At 35.4% G+C, this 16,561-nt stretch overlaps 2 protein-coding genes across 4 annotated transcripts; both read right to left on the bottom strand.

Annotated features, from left to right (window-relative positions):
• Positions 1-1,993: 1,993 nt before the first annotated feature.
• Positions 1,994-2,709, bottom strand: LOC111389588 (rapid alkalinization factor). Its single transcript, XM_023014519.1, has one exon. The coding sequence runs from the start codon at positions 2,547-2,549 to the stop codon at positions 2,184-2,186; it is 366 nt and encodes a 121-aa protein (XP_022870287.1). The 5' UTR covers positions 2,550-2,709; the 3' UTR covers positions 1,994-2,183.
• Positions 2,710-8,453: 5,744 nt separating this feature from the next.
• LOC111389567 (cell cycle checkpoint control protein RAD9A) lies at positions 8,454-14,651 on the bottom strand. Of its 3 annotated transcripts, XM_023014494.1 has the most exons (11): positions 14,429-14,651; positions 13,738-13,857; positions 13,531-13,639; positions 12,825-13,076; positions 12,634-12,746; positions 12,442-12,506; positions 11,470-11,705; positions 11,246-11,399; positions 10,143-10,183; positions 9,868-10,062; positions 8,454-8,860 (listed from the first exon to the last, which is right to left on the bottom strand). In XM_023014494.1, exons 1-10 carry the CDS (start codon positions 14,531-14,533, stop codon positions 9,929-9,931), a joined length of 1,329 nt encoding a protein of 442 aa, XP_022870262.1. In that variant the 5' UTR covers positions 14,534-14,651; the 3' UTR covers positions 8,454-8,860; positions 9,868-9,928. The 3 variants fall into 3 exon arrangements, with proteins under 3 accessions (XP_022870262.1, XP_022870269.1, XP_022870277.1); XM_023014501.1 differs by lacking the exon at positions 10,143-10,183 and having other exon boundaries at positions 11,250-11,399; XM_023014509.1 differs by lacking the exon at positions 8,454-8,860 and having other exon boundaries at positions 9,914-10,062; positions 11,250-11,399.
• Between the last annotated feature and the right edge of the window lie 1,910 nt (positions 14,652-16,561).

The following is a 16,561-nucleotide window of genomic DNA, read 5'->3' as shown; positions in this document are numbered from 1 at the left end:
ATAATATCATGCACACCATGTGATTCTTTAATGGCGTTATACTCGGACAAACTTGGCCTGCACATTAATTTAACTTATATCCATCTACTTTAATTGGGATTGTGTCACAGCAATGGCAATGTTGTTAGGGGTCATATCCATATTTTTGGACCCTCGATATTATGTTGAACTCCATCTCTAGAGAAAAGCGTCGGTGAGACCGTTGCACCGTCCTACATGGTGCCCTCACCCCATTGGGTGGGTGAGGTTGGGCCACCCGATGAGTGGTGACTTCTCATTTGACTGTTGCACCACGTAGGACATCGTGACCGTCCCACTAAAATTTTTGTCTCATTTTCATGTTTCCTTAATGCAACTTATCAATTTTTTTATTATTTTTTTAATCTTATTTTTCATTACGGTCTGATATATTAAATATGTCATAAAGTCATTTGTTAAATTTGTTGGAGAGAATACCGATTTTTATATTTAAAGATTATAAAACTAAAGAACATACTTTATTTCATAATTCATTTGTAATTTTATACTAAACTTTATTCTTAATGAATTTATTATGTTGTTCCTTCTATTTAAGAAGACAATAGAACGCTGCAAATGTGATTTTCATCGGACCCCATAATTCATGGAAATATCTTATTCCACTATTGGCATCATTTGGATTGCGACTTCACGGGTCACTAAATTCCTCAAAATTATTCATAGCCACATTTACACCACTAGCTCTAAAGATATGGACACTATGGATAGGTCACTTGATTTAGACATGTAGTGTTACATTTTGTTATTGCGTGCTTTTTAAGTATAACTTTAAAAGTCATTAAAAATGTGATATAAGTCAACAATTAATTTTAACACACATTTTACGGGTTCATAATTTTTATCAATTTTTCAATCATCCATTTCAACAATTTTTATCAAAATCTAATAATTTTTTTACTATAGGGTTTGTCAAACAAAACAACAAGATGATAGTCCACAATTAATTACATCACAAATCGTCAATCGAGCTTTCAAACTCAAAAAATGTCCAAACTTTGATATGCATAAAGAACATTCAAATGTTGTTACTCAAACTCTAATTGACAAGAGAGATCGAAATTATGTCCAAATATCGAGTTGATCAATGAATTTTACAGCTCAATTAAATACCTAAAATTTACAAGTGAAAAGAGTTGAATTGACATCTAATGATTTGTATTCATATCATATCGACCTCATATTTCCATTTAAAAAGTAAAGGATAGTTATTGCCAATGGATTAATCTATTTGTACGATCATGGATGACAATGTTGTCAAAAATAAGTATTTTTTTAAAATCGTCCAATCATAATTTGGCATGTGGCATATTATCAACAACATTGTCAATTATGATTGTACATCAAGCACGATTGATTACCAATGCCGCGTATCAAACCTCAACTTGTTAGAGATTCCAATGCTATCTTTTCCTTTATTCCTGCCTTCTTTTCTTCTTGTTCTTGCCTTCACAACTTTTTCTTTGATAAAAAGAAATGGTACGAAGACACCAACCACATAAATATTTCAAAGCAAAAGTTATAAATGAGCCTTGCATACTTTTAACACACATATATACACGAGTTATAAAATTGTAAATCGTATAAAATGTGTAGTTAACTGTCGATTTTTTAAAACTTTTGAAACCATTCCGAACAAGAACTTAATAGTCAGTAAAAATGCTCTGTCCTTTGGAAATCTTGCCTCGAGTCAATTGATGCACGAGCCATGTGACAACTTCCCGTAACAAATAAAAATCTGAGAGAGCTTTCGAATATCCAAAATGGAATTAATTATTTTTATATTTTATTTGGTATGATATGTAAATAAATGGTATTTAGTACCTGCCTCCAGCTGTAGTTTAGGTGATATCTATCTGTCTCTCCATCATATTCAAAATTTCGAATCCTTTTGTCCAACGAATTTAAAATTTTGAAAGAAAATAAAAAAAATTCGGAATTTAATTTACACTAATAATTCAATACAACAAGAGTAGGTATTATTATTATTATTCCAACATCGAAAATAACATCAATAATTCACCATTAACAAACCCCTAAATCTTCATTTTCCTCTTATACATAACACTCAATCTCGAAAAATAAGAGTTAAAAAATGATAAAAAAAAATTTCAATTAAAAAGTAATAGCAGTAGTGAAAGAAATTTTTAACTCCTGCAGCGAGTGATGGCGGAGCATCCACGGGAGTAGGGGTTGGCTCGAGCGCCAGGACGGCAGTTGTAGTAGGAGGCACCGCGCCGGGAGCAGGGGACTCTGTTCCTCTGGAGCGCGCCGTAGCTGATGTAGCGGCGGCGAGCGGCTAGGATACGCCGGTTGGCCTCGGAATCCAGATCGAATTCTTCATCGGTGTCGGATAGACACTCAGCAATCGTTCCTTTGCAACCGGCTGTCATCATCGGCATTAGCCACCCGGCCGCCACCTGCTCTGAGCTAGCTAAGGCTTGGGAAAGTAGTAGTGATGTGATTATGCAGAGCGAGACAAAAAGAGAAGAAGCTGTTCTTGCCATTCTCATTAAGCCGATTATTCAATGCGATCTTTACCTTGCCTTCTCGGTTTCTGAATTAGGTAATGGTTAAGCAGTGGCGGTGGTGGAAATGGTAGCTATCTTTCTCTACTTATCTCTTGGGGATTTGAGGTGTTTCAAAGAATAAATGCAAGAGGAGATGGGGGACGTACGCCGAATTATATAGGCGTAAGAGAGGCATAAAATTTGGCCTCATATGCTAATCAAAATACAAAAATACCACTGGCCATTTTTCCAGGAACAATCCTATATAAGTACAGACTTTTTTTAACAGAATTCATACAGTAAATAGAGTTTTCCTTTTTCCATTGCTTTTCCATTTAAATACAAGGGCAATTAGCATCGATTTACGTGACATTAGGTGAAAAGTTCAATTAAAAGTGAAATTGTGTTATTCATTTAATTGAACTTGTAATTTAATGTCATTAGTAATGTCACTTAGACAAGTTAACAAACCAATAATTCTAAATAGCATTATTCGAGAGATAATGGTGCGAGGATGAACCTAAGTAGATTCTTTTCAAGAAAGTGTTGTTTGGCTCTATCATGAGCTCGCGCATTGGTGGAGTGAGTCGAACTTGCTATCAAATATATCAACAACAAAAAAAAGTTAATTATCTCATTATTGCATCACAAGTATTTATCGTATAATTTGGGATCAGTAAGACGATAATTTGTGTTCTCATTTTATAAAAAGTTTGAAATCTTGAACAGACATGAAAAAAATTGAAGATAATGGGACTATCTAGTTCTCTTTCGACTTTGGGGGGTCGTAAGTGAATTCTATTTTTCTTGTGGGTCGAAAACTAACGGCGTTAGGCTAACGGATGAGTTATATTACGTGTATGTAGCCGTTGAGGGCTTAAGATGTAATACAAATGTGTGTGGGGACCAAATAAAAGACAATAAAATTCGGTGATTCCGCGTTCATAGCCGTCCTCCCTCCTCAAATAAACAGATATATTTATTTATTTATTTTTATCTAATTATCTTTACTTATTTTTACTTGACTTGAAAAAAAAAAAAAAAAAAAACAGGTATCTCCTCTTAATTGTCTTATTCGTTATTAGTAAACTCTTCCTTCTATATATCAAATGTTAGGGCCTAATTTCTATTTTTATTTTTGCTTCTTATAAATATCTTCTTTAGAAAAGTATCTTAGATCAATTTTCTCAAAAAAAAAAAAAATTAATAATCAAACAAAGTACTTCTAATAAATTATCCAAACATGTTCAAACGTAATTTTTTTTGTTGCAAAAACAGGTTTTGATTTTCAAAATTCCTATCAAATTGACTTATTATGATTTATAAAGATTGGCTGTCATCATTTTTTAGTAGAAATATCAATATTTGAATGAAATGACGATAAAAATTGATATTATGAACTTCAAGCCCATGTTTAGTTTCCATTCATTTCTTATTAAAATGAAAAGTATGATCGTTATCCATCACATTAAACCACCAAATTTAAATTTATTTATTTTGTGTGGAGTTCGTAACGACTATATTTTTTATTATCATTCTTCCAAAAATAATAAATAAACGGGGTCAAATTTGTTAAAGTAACGCTGCATTTAAGCCTCTGTTTATGTGGTAATGGGGTCTACTATCTTATTGTTCAAATAAAAAAATTGCTTTCCACTTTTATTAAATAATGAGGCGGTGGTCCCTACTGTTACCTAGACTAATTTGTTAGGCCCAAAAAAATAAAAAATAATGACACTGTAAATTTTAAATTTATTAAATTTAATACTTAGATCTCAATGACACCTCCGCATGTTTGTTTTTTAGTTCAAGAATCATTCCAATATGGACCTAACATTCAGCTGGGTTATGGGTCCCACAGCTTCAGAGCATCAAAGGTCACCAACAATAACACGTTATGTAGATTGATTGTATAAGAATTAAAGCAAGATTTACTTTGACTTTATCGCCTTAAGTCAAAATGCATACTTTTTTAAGAAATTGGACGACATTAAGCCTTTATCAATTAAGAGCTTTTCTCAATTCATGTGGCGATCAATGTCATCCTGGCATGTAAACATAGTTCAAGAATAATACCAATGTAAACAGTAGAAAAAATCGAAATATCCCATATGCAAATAGACTATAAACCAAATGGACCCCACGGATAAATTGTTTTAAGTGAAAATTACACAACAGCCGACATTTAAAGATTACTTTTCAAAATTCAAGTACAAACCTTAATTAATCATAAATCAAGTATATTATAATTAATTAACCTCAACCAATCTCCGGGTTCCATTTTCAAACCTAAATCTCTCTTTGTTGACTCTAAACGTAGACACCACACAGATTTGCCCGACCGACACTGTGGAGTCGATGTTGTGGTGAGTCTGGTGCGATGGATCTAAGCATTTGTGCGATGTGGTGTGGTGAGAACGATCGGTGGTAGTGGTACGGAGGGTGATGGTGGCGGCGGCGATGGTGGTAGTGCATCGATGCGGTTGCGCGACGACAATGTCATGGCGTCATAGAGTCGACGCTGTGGCGAGATCAATTCCAGTCAAGTGCACGAGAACGACAGCGAGCGATAGTGGTGAGCTGGTGCAGTGGATCTAGGTAGCCGCACAGTTTGGTGAGAAGGGCAGGCGATAGTAGTGTGGTGTGGTGATGTTGCTGGCGGTGGTGCACCGATGTGGCTGATCGACTTGCTGTACTCCACTGTGCAGTTCATCCCTTGCCTCTACAACACAATCCCTGTCATAGTTATTAAAATCGGCCTTGCCCGAACGGTTGGCCCAGTAAACCGATGACCCGAGCCTTTGATCGAGTTGGGCTAGCTAATTTTATATAGATGCAAGTAGGCCGGTCAAATTTCGAATTTGATCGGGCCAACAGGTGGTTTTTGAATAATTTTCGGGTCGGTCCAGCTCGGTTTGACTCGATTGATTTTTAAATCAAATTTCAAAACTCTTTTATATTGAAAATGTAGGTATCAAAGATTTGAATCATTGACCTCTAAGTAGAACACAACCTTATCACTAGTGCAAGCAACACTTTATCGTCTTTTGTTTAATAAATTATATCTAACCTATGAATAATTTGCTACTTCTAGAAACTTTTTTAAAGAAATTAGTCCAACATTTTCATTCACTTTGTAATTTCAAATAATTGTTTTATATACTTATTTTGTTTGAAATTTATTTTTTTTAACTAAGATAAATTGAATAGATAATACACAAGATTTTTTTCAATAGCTAATAAAATAATTTGTAAATCACAAAAAGGGAAAAAATATATTTTTTAATACAATATACAAAATTTAACCATTATCATTGATAAATAAGTTCAAAAAATCATTAATTTAAATGTATAGAAAAATTAGTGACAAAGAACTTGAAAACTTTAATTTTGTGTTAAACAAAAAATAAAAAATAAAAAATTATACTTTAAAAATTATTAAATTATTTTTAAGTAATGACCCACCGGTTCGACCAGTAACCTAGTGGCCCGGTACCTTGGTCGGGACGATGTCTGAGTCGAGTCTGATAACTATGATCCCTGTCATTACTGTTAACCACAAATATGATCCCCTGGGTGTTTTCGAAGTAGTGCCTCCACAATGGACGAATCTGTGAATAGTTCTGCTTGTGTTTTGGGAGTGAATCAGTGAGTGAACCAGTTGTTGTGAGGTAGTGAGGTGACGGTGGTTATGTGTTGGTGTGTTTGGTGGCGGAAGTCGTGATGGTTTCCAACTGTGGTGGAGGTGTTAGTGTTGGCAAGGGTGATGTGAATGGTGTTGGTGAAGTTGTGGGTTGGGTATTGTAGGTGTTTGGTGGTGATAGTTATGGAGGTTTCTGACGACGAAGGTGGTTTCTTGGTGGTTGTGGTTGTCCTTATTTTTATTAGCATTTGATTTGATCTGGTGGTAGCGATTTTGTTGGAGTTGGTGGTAGTGGTGTTATGGTGGTAGCGATGGTAATGGTGGTATGTAACCAACCATTTAGTTATCTATGACCAACGATTTAATTGTGAACTAAAGTTTTGATAATCTGTAACCAAATTAATTTGATCTTGAAATAATCCGTGACCTCTAAATTTTTTATTTGTGATCTCGAAATAAAATGACCTATAAAATTCTTTGATTTATGACCTCGACATAAACTGTAACCTATAAAAAATTTTGATTCGTGACCTTAAAATAATTTGTGACTACTTAAATTAATGATATGTGACCAATAAATAAATTGTGATCTATACCTGTGACTTTATTATATTTAATTAATAAATATTTTTGATTAATTAAATATATACTTGAATTTTGAATTTTCAAACTATTTATCTGATTTTTGAATTGATGTAAATAATACACCCGTCTTATGAATTTTTCCCCTATTTTCATATCTTAATAAACAAAGGTCTCCTCGATTTTCAAGGAAGACTTTTTAGTACCCTAAATTAAGACAACGAGCATACATTTTGAAGAGATCAGACAATGTAAAATGTCACGTCGAGCATAAGAAGGCCCGGATATAAACCACCTGCTACTTCTAGATATATTCGATACAAAATAGGGAAAATTGTAGTCGAGGTACAAAACCTTTCGTTTATTAGTAGACTTTGTCCAAACCTTTCATTTGTGCTACCGTGAGTACCAAACATTTAAAAAATGTGCATCTCAAGTCGAAATTGACGATTTTCGTCTGTTTGACCACAAAAACCGTTAGTTGACCCCAAAAATTAAAAATTTAATTATTTCCCTAAAATATGGTAAAGGCATTCTAGACATAATACATTTCCCCTATTAAATTAAAAATTAAAAAATAATAAAACCATTTCCTTCTTCCCCAAATCAAAACCACTCCACCCAACCACCACATTCATCACCGACAGTCACCACCCCCAACCGGCATCACCACCACTGCCCACCCAACAATACTCATCAACAAGAAAAGGAGGTAAATCCATGAGATCTGGAGGAGCTGAACGAGACATGACGCTTCGGGTGTGAATGAGGGTAATAAATCCATTGGTTATAAAGGCCACGAAATGTGCAATTTGATGGACTTTAAGGAGGTAAATCCATGAAAGCTAGTGGGCACTGCGTGTCCAGTCCTTCTCCGACACCGACGTTGTCGTCGCCGTGGAGGCGCTGCGTATATCAACCATAAAAAAAATTGAAAGTTTCCGATGAATTTCATAGTTTGGTGAAGGGGTATTTTTGATATTATAACTGAAAGTCATCATCACCGCCGCTGCTGCGTCTCGCTTCCACCACAGGGGATCTGAGCAGTCTGTTGAATATGTGAATTTAATTTCAGTTAAAGCGCCTCCACCGTTGGAATTTGCCTCAATACCAACTCCGACTGAGATTAGCACTGTTATGGAAGAACATCCGACAACAGTGGAGTCGGCTTTGGTTTATGAGAGTGAAAATGCAGTCGTTGAGGTGAAGAACGTTGTGGTGAACGATTATGAGATTATGGAAAACAACAACGTTGTAGAAGATGAAGATGAGGACGAGTTTATTACCTCCAATTTGAGGTGGTGGTGCCGGAGATGGCTTCTACAGGTGGAAAGTCGTTTGTAAGGGGGTTGGGAAAGAAGGAGATGGGGATGGGTGGTTGTGGTTGTGGTTCTGCTCTTTTGCTTTTCTAATTTTTAATTTAATAGGAAAAATATATTATATCCAGAATGCCCTTACCCTATTTTGAGGAAATAATTAAATTTTTAATTTTTGGGGTCAACTAACGATTTTTGTGATCAAACGGACAGAAACCGTCAATTTCAACTTGAGCTGCACATTTTTTAAAGGTTTGGTACTCACGGTGGCACAAATGAAAGGTTTGAACAAAGTCTGCTAATAAACGAAATGTTTGGTACCTCAGCTGCAATTTTCCCTACAAAATATTAGTCGACATATTACAATGAAAATTTAAAACTCATCTCTTTCTTCTATAATAATAGACTCCAATCCATGTTGCTAAACATTTTATCACTTGTAAAATTTGTGTTTTGCGAAATCATCAATAAAAAGTATTACAGTTTGAATTCCGGTATTTCTTCTTCTACATTAAGCAACTTCACAAAGAAACGAACTTTGACGATGAGAGCAAGCAGTACGGATAATGCTGAAATTCAGTCCAGATTTGAAACATTCAATCAAACCTTACAACTTCCGCTTATATGCACTGCATCATCCACCCGAAAAACCCTGGGAACTAATGGCCAGAGACTTTGATATCGGGTAACCTTCTCCTAGATATCTCACATTAATGTATTTCAGAAAACTTTTCCAGTATAGCAGATTTGCCCAACTCGTATTATCAGTTCGCCTGCAAAATGGAAACATGTTTCAGCTTCAGTATCGAAGAAGTAATAAAAATAAATATACTCAGCATGCTTTTCCTCCTGCTTCTTCTCCATTGCTGATAATTCAGTTTACGATCTTTCACATTTTTCTTCTATTCACAAGACTAAAACCAAGAATATTTCAAGAAAAATACAAGTGTTAATCAAAGTTAAAGCCAAATAGAATGATTGAACAATTAGACTTTATTATTTCTTATAATTTTTACACTTCTACACTGTTAAAAGTTCTCAAGCAGCTCTAGAAAGTGCAACACAATCAACTTATATTGAATTTCGAAGAAAGCGACTGATGAAATCAAAACACGTGTTATATAGCCACTGTTTGACAAGCATTATTTGAGAAAAACAATATTTTGAATAGTAATTTTTAGGAGAATGTGTGGTTAAAAAGTAGAGAATTTTTCCATTTACGTATATAATATTTTATTGTGGGAATATATGGTTGAAAATGAATAAGTAGAAAAAAGAGTTTTCAAATAATAGTTGTCAAACAAGGCCATAATAATTTCAGAGGTGCAGCCAGTGACGAGGGCATTATGTTGATAGAAGAAATAAGCTGCATCATTTTTCTTTCTCTCTCTCTTTTTCCATTTGTGGGGGCAGGGAGGACTGCCCTGCAGGAAAGGAATTTGAAGCTTGAGGGTCACTCGAGACCCTACTATTGGTGTTCGATAAATTACTCTTGATAATCAAGATGGACAAAATCATGAGGCATAACAATTTATTTGTCTTTTTCTTTAGGGAAAAGAATATTACAAAATGCCACCAGGGACTTTTTCTGGTTTTTGTTATCGGAGTTTAGAAAATTAAAAAAGAAAATCAAAATTAAATCATCCTGTGACCCTTGTGCTTGAAACTAAAAAATCTCCTAATTTAGGCAAGCAGGATAAATTAATCCACAAACTTGAGCAGCTAGAACTGAAAAAATTCAAGGCATTGAAGTGTTTCAATGAATGAGAATTGCACTTACAAGAGAAACCAGTACCCAGTCCACTCTCTTAACGAACAAAGCATAAAATCCAAAATAGCCATCATTCCTCATAGTATGGAGGCGTTGAGCGCACGCATAAGTCAGTCTCATCCCCTTCATCATCTTCCTCATCAGCATCCACCCAGTTACTTGGATGACGTTGTGAGATAACATGACCATTTAGTTCTGCCCCATCTAAGATCACAAGAAATGATGGTTGATTTAATACAGACCAAAAAATATAAACAAGGCAAATCCTGCACGCTGAAACTAACCTCGAGGCTGTTGACCATTATCCATTTGCATGGCATGGCAGCTAATGCATTCGGTCAAGAAAATTAGTCATTTTAAAGTGTATCATATGCTTAGATATTAATTTTACTGCATTTATTGAAGACGGTATCACTGCCAAACAAATCATATTCTAATTGCAGATATAACACACTTAAAAAGCCTATAGTTCCTAGCTTCCTCAGGTTGATGCACATCCTAGATCCTCAAATTGTTGAATGATGCCAATAAATTGGTGGCAAGTGTCATTTTTATTTTTATAACATTGAAATGGAACAATCATTTACAATTTATGGAAATATTTCTAGACAGGCAATGTTGTCCCCTAGTCTCAGCAGGTTCAACAATTTTAAATTGACAATGAGATCCACCTATACAGTAATGGTATTTAATATGAAAGTTAGCTGGGTGCCTCGACTCAAAGCATACAACTTTCAAGCTCAAGAAATTTTTGAAAGAAGCCTCATCCTGATGATGATCTATCATTGTATCTTATCGAACAACTTGCAGCACGAAAATGCAATAAGAATCTCTCTAAAAATACGCTTCAATTACTAAGAGCTTAAACCTGAGACAATGCGCTTTTCTTTTCCTTTTCTTTGAACAAGTACAGAGATATGGCACTTCTGATACACATAAAGTCTAAACAAGCAAGTCACGAGTGAACCACTAAGAATTTTAACAGCAGTACTAGAATTTGACAATAGATCTAGCGCTTGTTTGAGCCCCATTATTTGATAAAAATAGATTTGGGAATAATGATTTTTTGGCAACTATGTGACTGAAAAGTATGAAAAAGTTTTAGGTTTAAGTGTAAAATTATTTTATTAAGAGTGTGTGGTTGAAAATGAATTTGGAGAAAAATGTATTACTGAAAAAAGTGGCTCAAACAAGGGCCTCTATTTTCCCTCCATTAGCACAGTAAAGCATGTGCGTACCAGTTCCATGCATAAGCAGGCAAGCAGCAGATCTCTGCTTGCCTCTGGTGGAGCAATTATACATAAGGTATCATTACGGTTATAAAAATCTCAAACCTATTAAAAGCATGGCTATAAGACTGAGAAAAATATGAAATTTATCAGGATACTCACTATGACCCCCAGGCATTCCAGCAGCATATCCATCTTTCGAAATGTGCATTGCCCCAATCCCCTGAGTCGTCCTCTGCTCATTGGTACTTCGATTTCTTTCCCCTGGAACATGCCTATCTTCAGCACCATTACCACTTCTTGTGGCACTTCCTGTAGGCAGTTGGAGTTTAAGAAACCACATAACCTTTAGTCTTTAAGTTTAAAAGCAAGCGTAGTTTACCTGAGAGTTCAGACCATATTCTGGTGTGATCGGATGGATGCTCAGAAACATTTCCTTTTGATCTATCCTGTACTGGGGCCTCTGTTCCATGAGAAGCAGTGGCTGCTGCTGCTGCAGGTGCAGTAGAATTCACACCATTGAGCTGTGACACCAGCATAGTTGCAAGCACTAGGGCAGCATCAAAGTTTGAATTAGAACCATCATCAAACCCAAATTTCGGTGCCATCAGGATTGGCCTGTTTCTCCAATTTTCACATCATGGTTAACAAGGTCAAAATATATATCCCCGCACCACAAAATCAAGTATGCGGAAAAGAAAATAACTCTTCATTTTGCAGAATAAGAAGGCCGAATGCACATATATTCAACAGTTACCGAGAGTTAATATCAGCAGCAGGAAAAAGTGACACGTGATTTTCAGTTACATTTAGAACCCTCAATATAAGACAAAAAAATGTCAAGTTGCGTTGAAGGAAGAGCAAAACTGATAAAAGGATTCACATGGTTTTCATCATCAACTCAGTGGTACAATGTGCATTGCAACTGATGCTATGCTTCAAGCTAAACTAGGATGCTGTAACTTCATAAAAGTAGCTACATTAAATCCCCAACGTACCTCAAAAGGCCAGCGAAAGAAATCACACTTATATAATAACATTAATATTATAATGAATTGATAAATCTAGTCTCTCACTTCAGCAATTCAGATCCAATGCAAAAGCTCTAAATCGTATCCAGACTTCAACAATTCAGATACAATGTTTTAGCTCTAAATCATATACAATTTATGCACATTTATGACAACAATGTCACCAACCATATATCCTGGGGTATAATTTTGGTGCATGCACATGCATGCTTCAGATTGGGTAAAAAGGAAGGCACTGGAGTTGAGGAAGGGAGGGGGGGAGAGAGGGAGCGTGGAAAAGGGGCAATAAAGATGGTAAAGCACTGGAAGTAGATTAATCTTACTCGCCAGCTTTATCAAAATATAAGTGTATGTCAACTTCACATCCTTCACAGAATGCAAGAAATGCCTGGAATTTTAAACAAGAAAAAAAAATTAAGAGCTGTGAACAACTTAAAAAACATGATAAATATCTCAGTTTCTTTACAGCGATTTCAGAAGAGAAGTGAATTTATTTAATATGTTTGCCTGAGTACCTTCAACTCTTTCACTCCAAATGTTACATCTACAGGATCCCCAGAGTGAGTATACTGCACAAACTCTTCAGCAGGATCTATCCACAACTGTGTGTGAAGTGTTGAATCATTGTCTGAAATAAAAACCCATAAAATTGAATCTAACAGTAAACTGAGATCATTAGAGGGAAATAGACAATAGCCTAGCCTACCTTTGGTAGGGTCTATGTAACTTCTGAGTTCAACAGCTTTCCCGCCAATTTCATTTGCAGCATCAAGAGGTAAGGAAGAAGGCTGGGTCGCAATGAACGTGATCTCCTGAAGGGTTGACTGAAAATTAGCTAATAATCTGCTAAGATCACGAGGCCTTACTACGAAGTTGCTGGGAAGCTTTCTCCGATCAAGTGATAGTTGTTGTATGTCAGGTTCAACATTGCAAGTAATCCAATAGGATTTTTTCATACCTGCAAAAAAAGAATGATTTTTTTTTACACTTTTACTCATTTCAGGTTGATATCAGAAGAATGTACCATGATGTCTCTGAAACAACTTGAATTGACCCAACTTCCACTATACCGTCATGCATGATCATCAGATTCAGATGTATATCTACTTAGTTAATAGTTCAGATTACATATTTAATGTGAATCACTCCTGAAGGATAAACTTCCAGTTAGAGTTTATATTTGAAAAGAGAGCTAAACTAAAGTTAAAATCATTGATTATGTGGAAGGTATAAAAACAAATATTCATGATAGTTCCTCTACAACTATTTTTCAGTGACTTTATAGCATTACACGAAATCTTAGGTAAATTCAAAATAACATCTTAAACTTGTAAATTGCATCGAGTAATTATCCCACCGATCGGAGCCAGGAAATGGAGAGAAGATAAAAATAAAAATAGGAGCCATTTTACCATTAACACAGTCCAAAGTCCACTGCACCTTCGATGCATCAGGATCAGGCAAAAGCATGCTCAAATGATCGATGCTGACAATGGGTGTTCTTAGAACAGAACAGATTGCCTGCATAAACCAATATCAGCATAAAATCACCCAACCTACTCAATAAAAATATATCCAAATACAAAGCAGTAAATGTTGGGGGGGGGGAGGGGGTACACCTTCAAAAGCACGCTGCATTGCATCTGGCCACCTGATATTCTGAATACATCAAAGAAATGGGGCCTTAATGTTATATATTGATATGCTGACCTCGACGAGTTAAGAGTATGAAGAGTGAGCTGTCATCCGAAAGAAAAGGGGAAAAAAAGAGTCAAATATACTGGTAAATGTAAATGATTGCATGCTACAATATCTAGAATAGATAATGCTTCTCCTTCTAATTCCTATAAATCTCACCCGGTGATGATGTTAAGCAAATGTGAAAAAGTATTCTCCAAAGGTTAAAAGGAAAATTGGAAAAGCACAAGCAGTTCTTATGGCTTACGTTTTTCAATTCACAACGTTGGAGGTTCTTTTACTTTAAAAATTGAGAGCACCTTCATTTTCCTTTAATTTTTCCCAAACCCAGAATCGAGTATCAATTATTATTTACTCATGTTGCTCATATGTAGTAAATGATAATTACTAAACCTATTGAACCCTAATTGAACTATCAGGCGCACTGGTTTTGGGCAATAATTCCTTAATATCAACTTCTAGTCAACTAACGCATAAAATTTCATTAAACAACTGTCATATTACCAATTCAACTTTTTGTTTAATTCTACTTTATCATACGAAGACGTCAAAATTTTGAAAATTTTAAGAAGAAAACAGCGTAACATCTGAGCAAAAAGCCATAAATGGAACCTGAGAAGGAGAGGCCTGAAGGACAAGCTCGTTCCCGATGCGTGCGAGGCACGTGATAGAGCGAGCGAAGGTCTTGAGTGCATTCCCGCTCAGACTGAACTCCATTTTTTCTCGCGATGCAACTGCAATTCCAATTGTACCTTCTCTCTCTTTTCTTCTCCGTATCGTGGAAGGGATCTATGGCGGGAAGGGCGTCGGGTAGCCTTGTTGGGCCTACGACTGGCCGGATTCTTGACGTACCCGAACGATGTCGTATTAGCGGCCCTTTTCAGAGCAACATCCAACACCGCCAAAGTATGACTGTCCTCATATAAGGTACCATGACGACCTCAAGTCAAAGGACCAATTTCACTACCGAACGTTAGAGATTAACCACCGACACTCAGATAGTTATCCATGTGGAATCTCTCGACGGGTCTCCAATGTTTTGTTCTATAACAAACATCCACGTGTTCATTTAAGTGTCACCACACTTTAACTTGTGAGATCAGCCACTTACTTCACAAGTAAGAAATGCCACACGTGATGGTCTATCCGTAATAACGATATCCGTATCTCGTTATTACTTACGACCACGGATGATTTAAGATTCAATCAGATGTAATTTGTATCTCACAATCACAACTCCTTGTGATTAATAAATTACAAATATTTGAATCTACGGACTCTATTATTTATTTAATTGTCTATTAATTAAATAATAGATCTGCCATTTAATTGCATTAATTATATATAAAAGTATTTATGTCCAAAGTCGATTGGACCTAGGGCATAATACTTACACTTTCAAATTGTAAGATAGAATTAAAATAAATTAAAAATCGAATAGGGTTTGGATGTAGGAATCATGTTTCCATCCTCGCCCTTTTTGGAATCAGTGGACCTTTTTTCTCAGAAATCGACCAAATCAAATAGAACCAATCTGTTCGATTTCGGTATAGGTCGATTTTGGACAATGCATCGAAAACTCCAGTTATTGGTATTGCTTGGAGAACCAATAATGAATTCGATTCTTTCAAATTTCTATTTTTCTTGCATCAAGATGCACTAGATCTTTAAAAACTAGACGCCAGAATTATCTCACGTTAAAATTTCATTTTCCATATGCTTATTCTTCTTTTCTTCAATGGGTAATCAAAGTTCAAGTCTAAATAATTTCATAAATACTTTACAAATTCATACTTTTAATATAACCCAATATGAAAAAATATATTTTTAATGCAATATTTCATAAGAATTCAATTTTTTCATTATTCTCAAAGTGATCGGTCATCAAGAATCAAAATCCTTGAGGATCACCAATCGAGATTTTATCTTTTATGCCGTGTTTAATGATTTATCTTTTCTTCTCCTTTATGAGTTGATCTTGAGCTTTGGATTGAATTTTTATTTAGAAAAAACTGCAGTCGAGGTACCAAAGTTTATTTTTATTAGCAGACTTGACCTAAACATTTTATTTGTGCCAACCAGATACCAAACATTTCAAAAATTCGCAGTTGAAGTCCAAATTGATGAAAATTGTTAATTTGACCGTTAGTTGACCAAAAAATTAACATTGACCTTAATTTTGACTAATTTTTAAAGGATAAAATGATAACTCTACATTTTCAACAAAAAAACATAATTACAATATATTAATAATTAAATAAAACACACTATCCATCTTCTTCTCCACTCACCCCTCTCACACCCACTCATTCCAAATCCAAAACCCACCAAAATCGTCTAAATTTGAACATGTTCATCAAGATTCTCTATAAGTTAAAGAAGTAGACATGTATTTCAAGTTAAGTGATGGATAAGTTAATAGCTCGAGGACGCATTTTGTTATCTTCGATTCAGGTCAGAGATCTTCAACTCCACCACCACCAATTCCAAAACCGCCAGCGGGATCTCGAAGATAAAAAAGCGAAAACAGTCATTTAAATCGCAACCTAAAGAGAGATTGTGATGAAAATTATGATATTTCCACACCGCCACCATCACCACCATCGGTGGAATCGCCGAGGGGAAAGAGATAGTGCTTACCACCGAAGAAGGGGAAATGACTAGAAGACTAAGAGGTAGACCCCCTGATTCAAAGAACAAACCAAAACCCCCTATAATCATCACTCGAGACAGTGCAAATGCACT

The sequence above is a fragment of the Olea europaea genome, chromosome 3, assembly GCF_002742605.1.
Source record: "Olea europaea var. sylvestris chromosome 3, O_europaea_v1, whole genome shotgun sequence".
NCBI classification, from domain to species: Eukaryota; Viridiplantae; Streptophyta; class Magnoliopsida; order Lamiales; family Oleaceae; genus Olea; species Olea europaea.
This window is presented reverse-complemented; position numbering and strand designations above follow the sequence as displayed.

Excerpts from the sequence above, each read along its gene's own strand:
- LOC111389588 (XM_023014519.1), bottom strand. The coding sequence starts at position 2,549 with ATGAGAATGGCAAGAACAGCTTCTTCTCTTTTTGTCTCGCTCTGCATA.
- LOC111389567 (XM_023014494.1), bottom strand. The coding sequence starts at position 14,533 with ATGGAGTTCAGTCTGAGCGGGAATGCACTCAAGACCTTCGCTCGCTCT. Across the intron at positions 11,706-12,441 it reads TATTTTGATAAAGCTGGCGA|GCCAATCCTGATGGCACCGA; the intron begins GTAAGATTAATC and ends TTGGAGAAACAG. Across the intron at positions 11,400-11,469 it reads AATATGGTCTGAACTCTCAG|GAAGTGCCACAAGAAGTGGT; the intron begins GTAAACTACGCT and ends AACTGCCTACAG.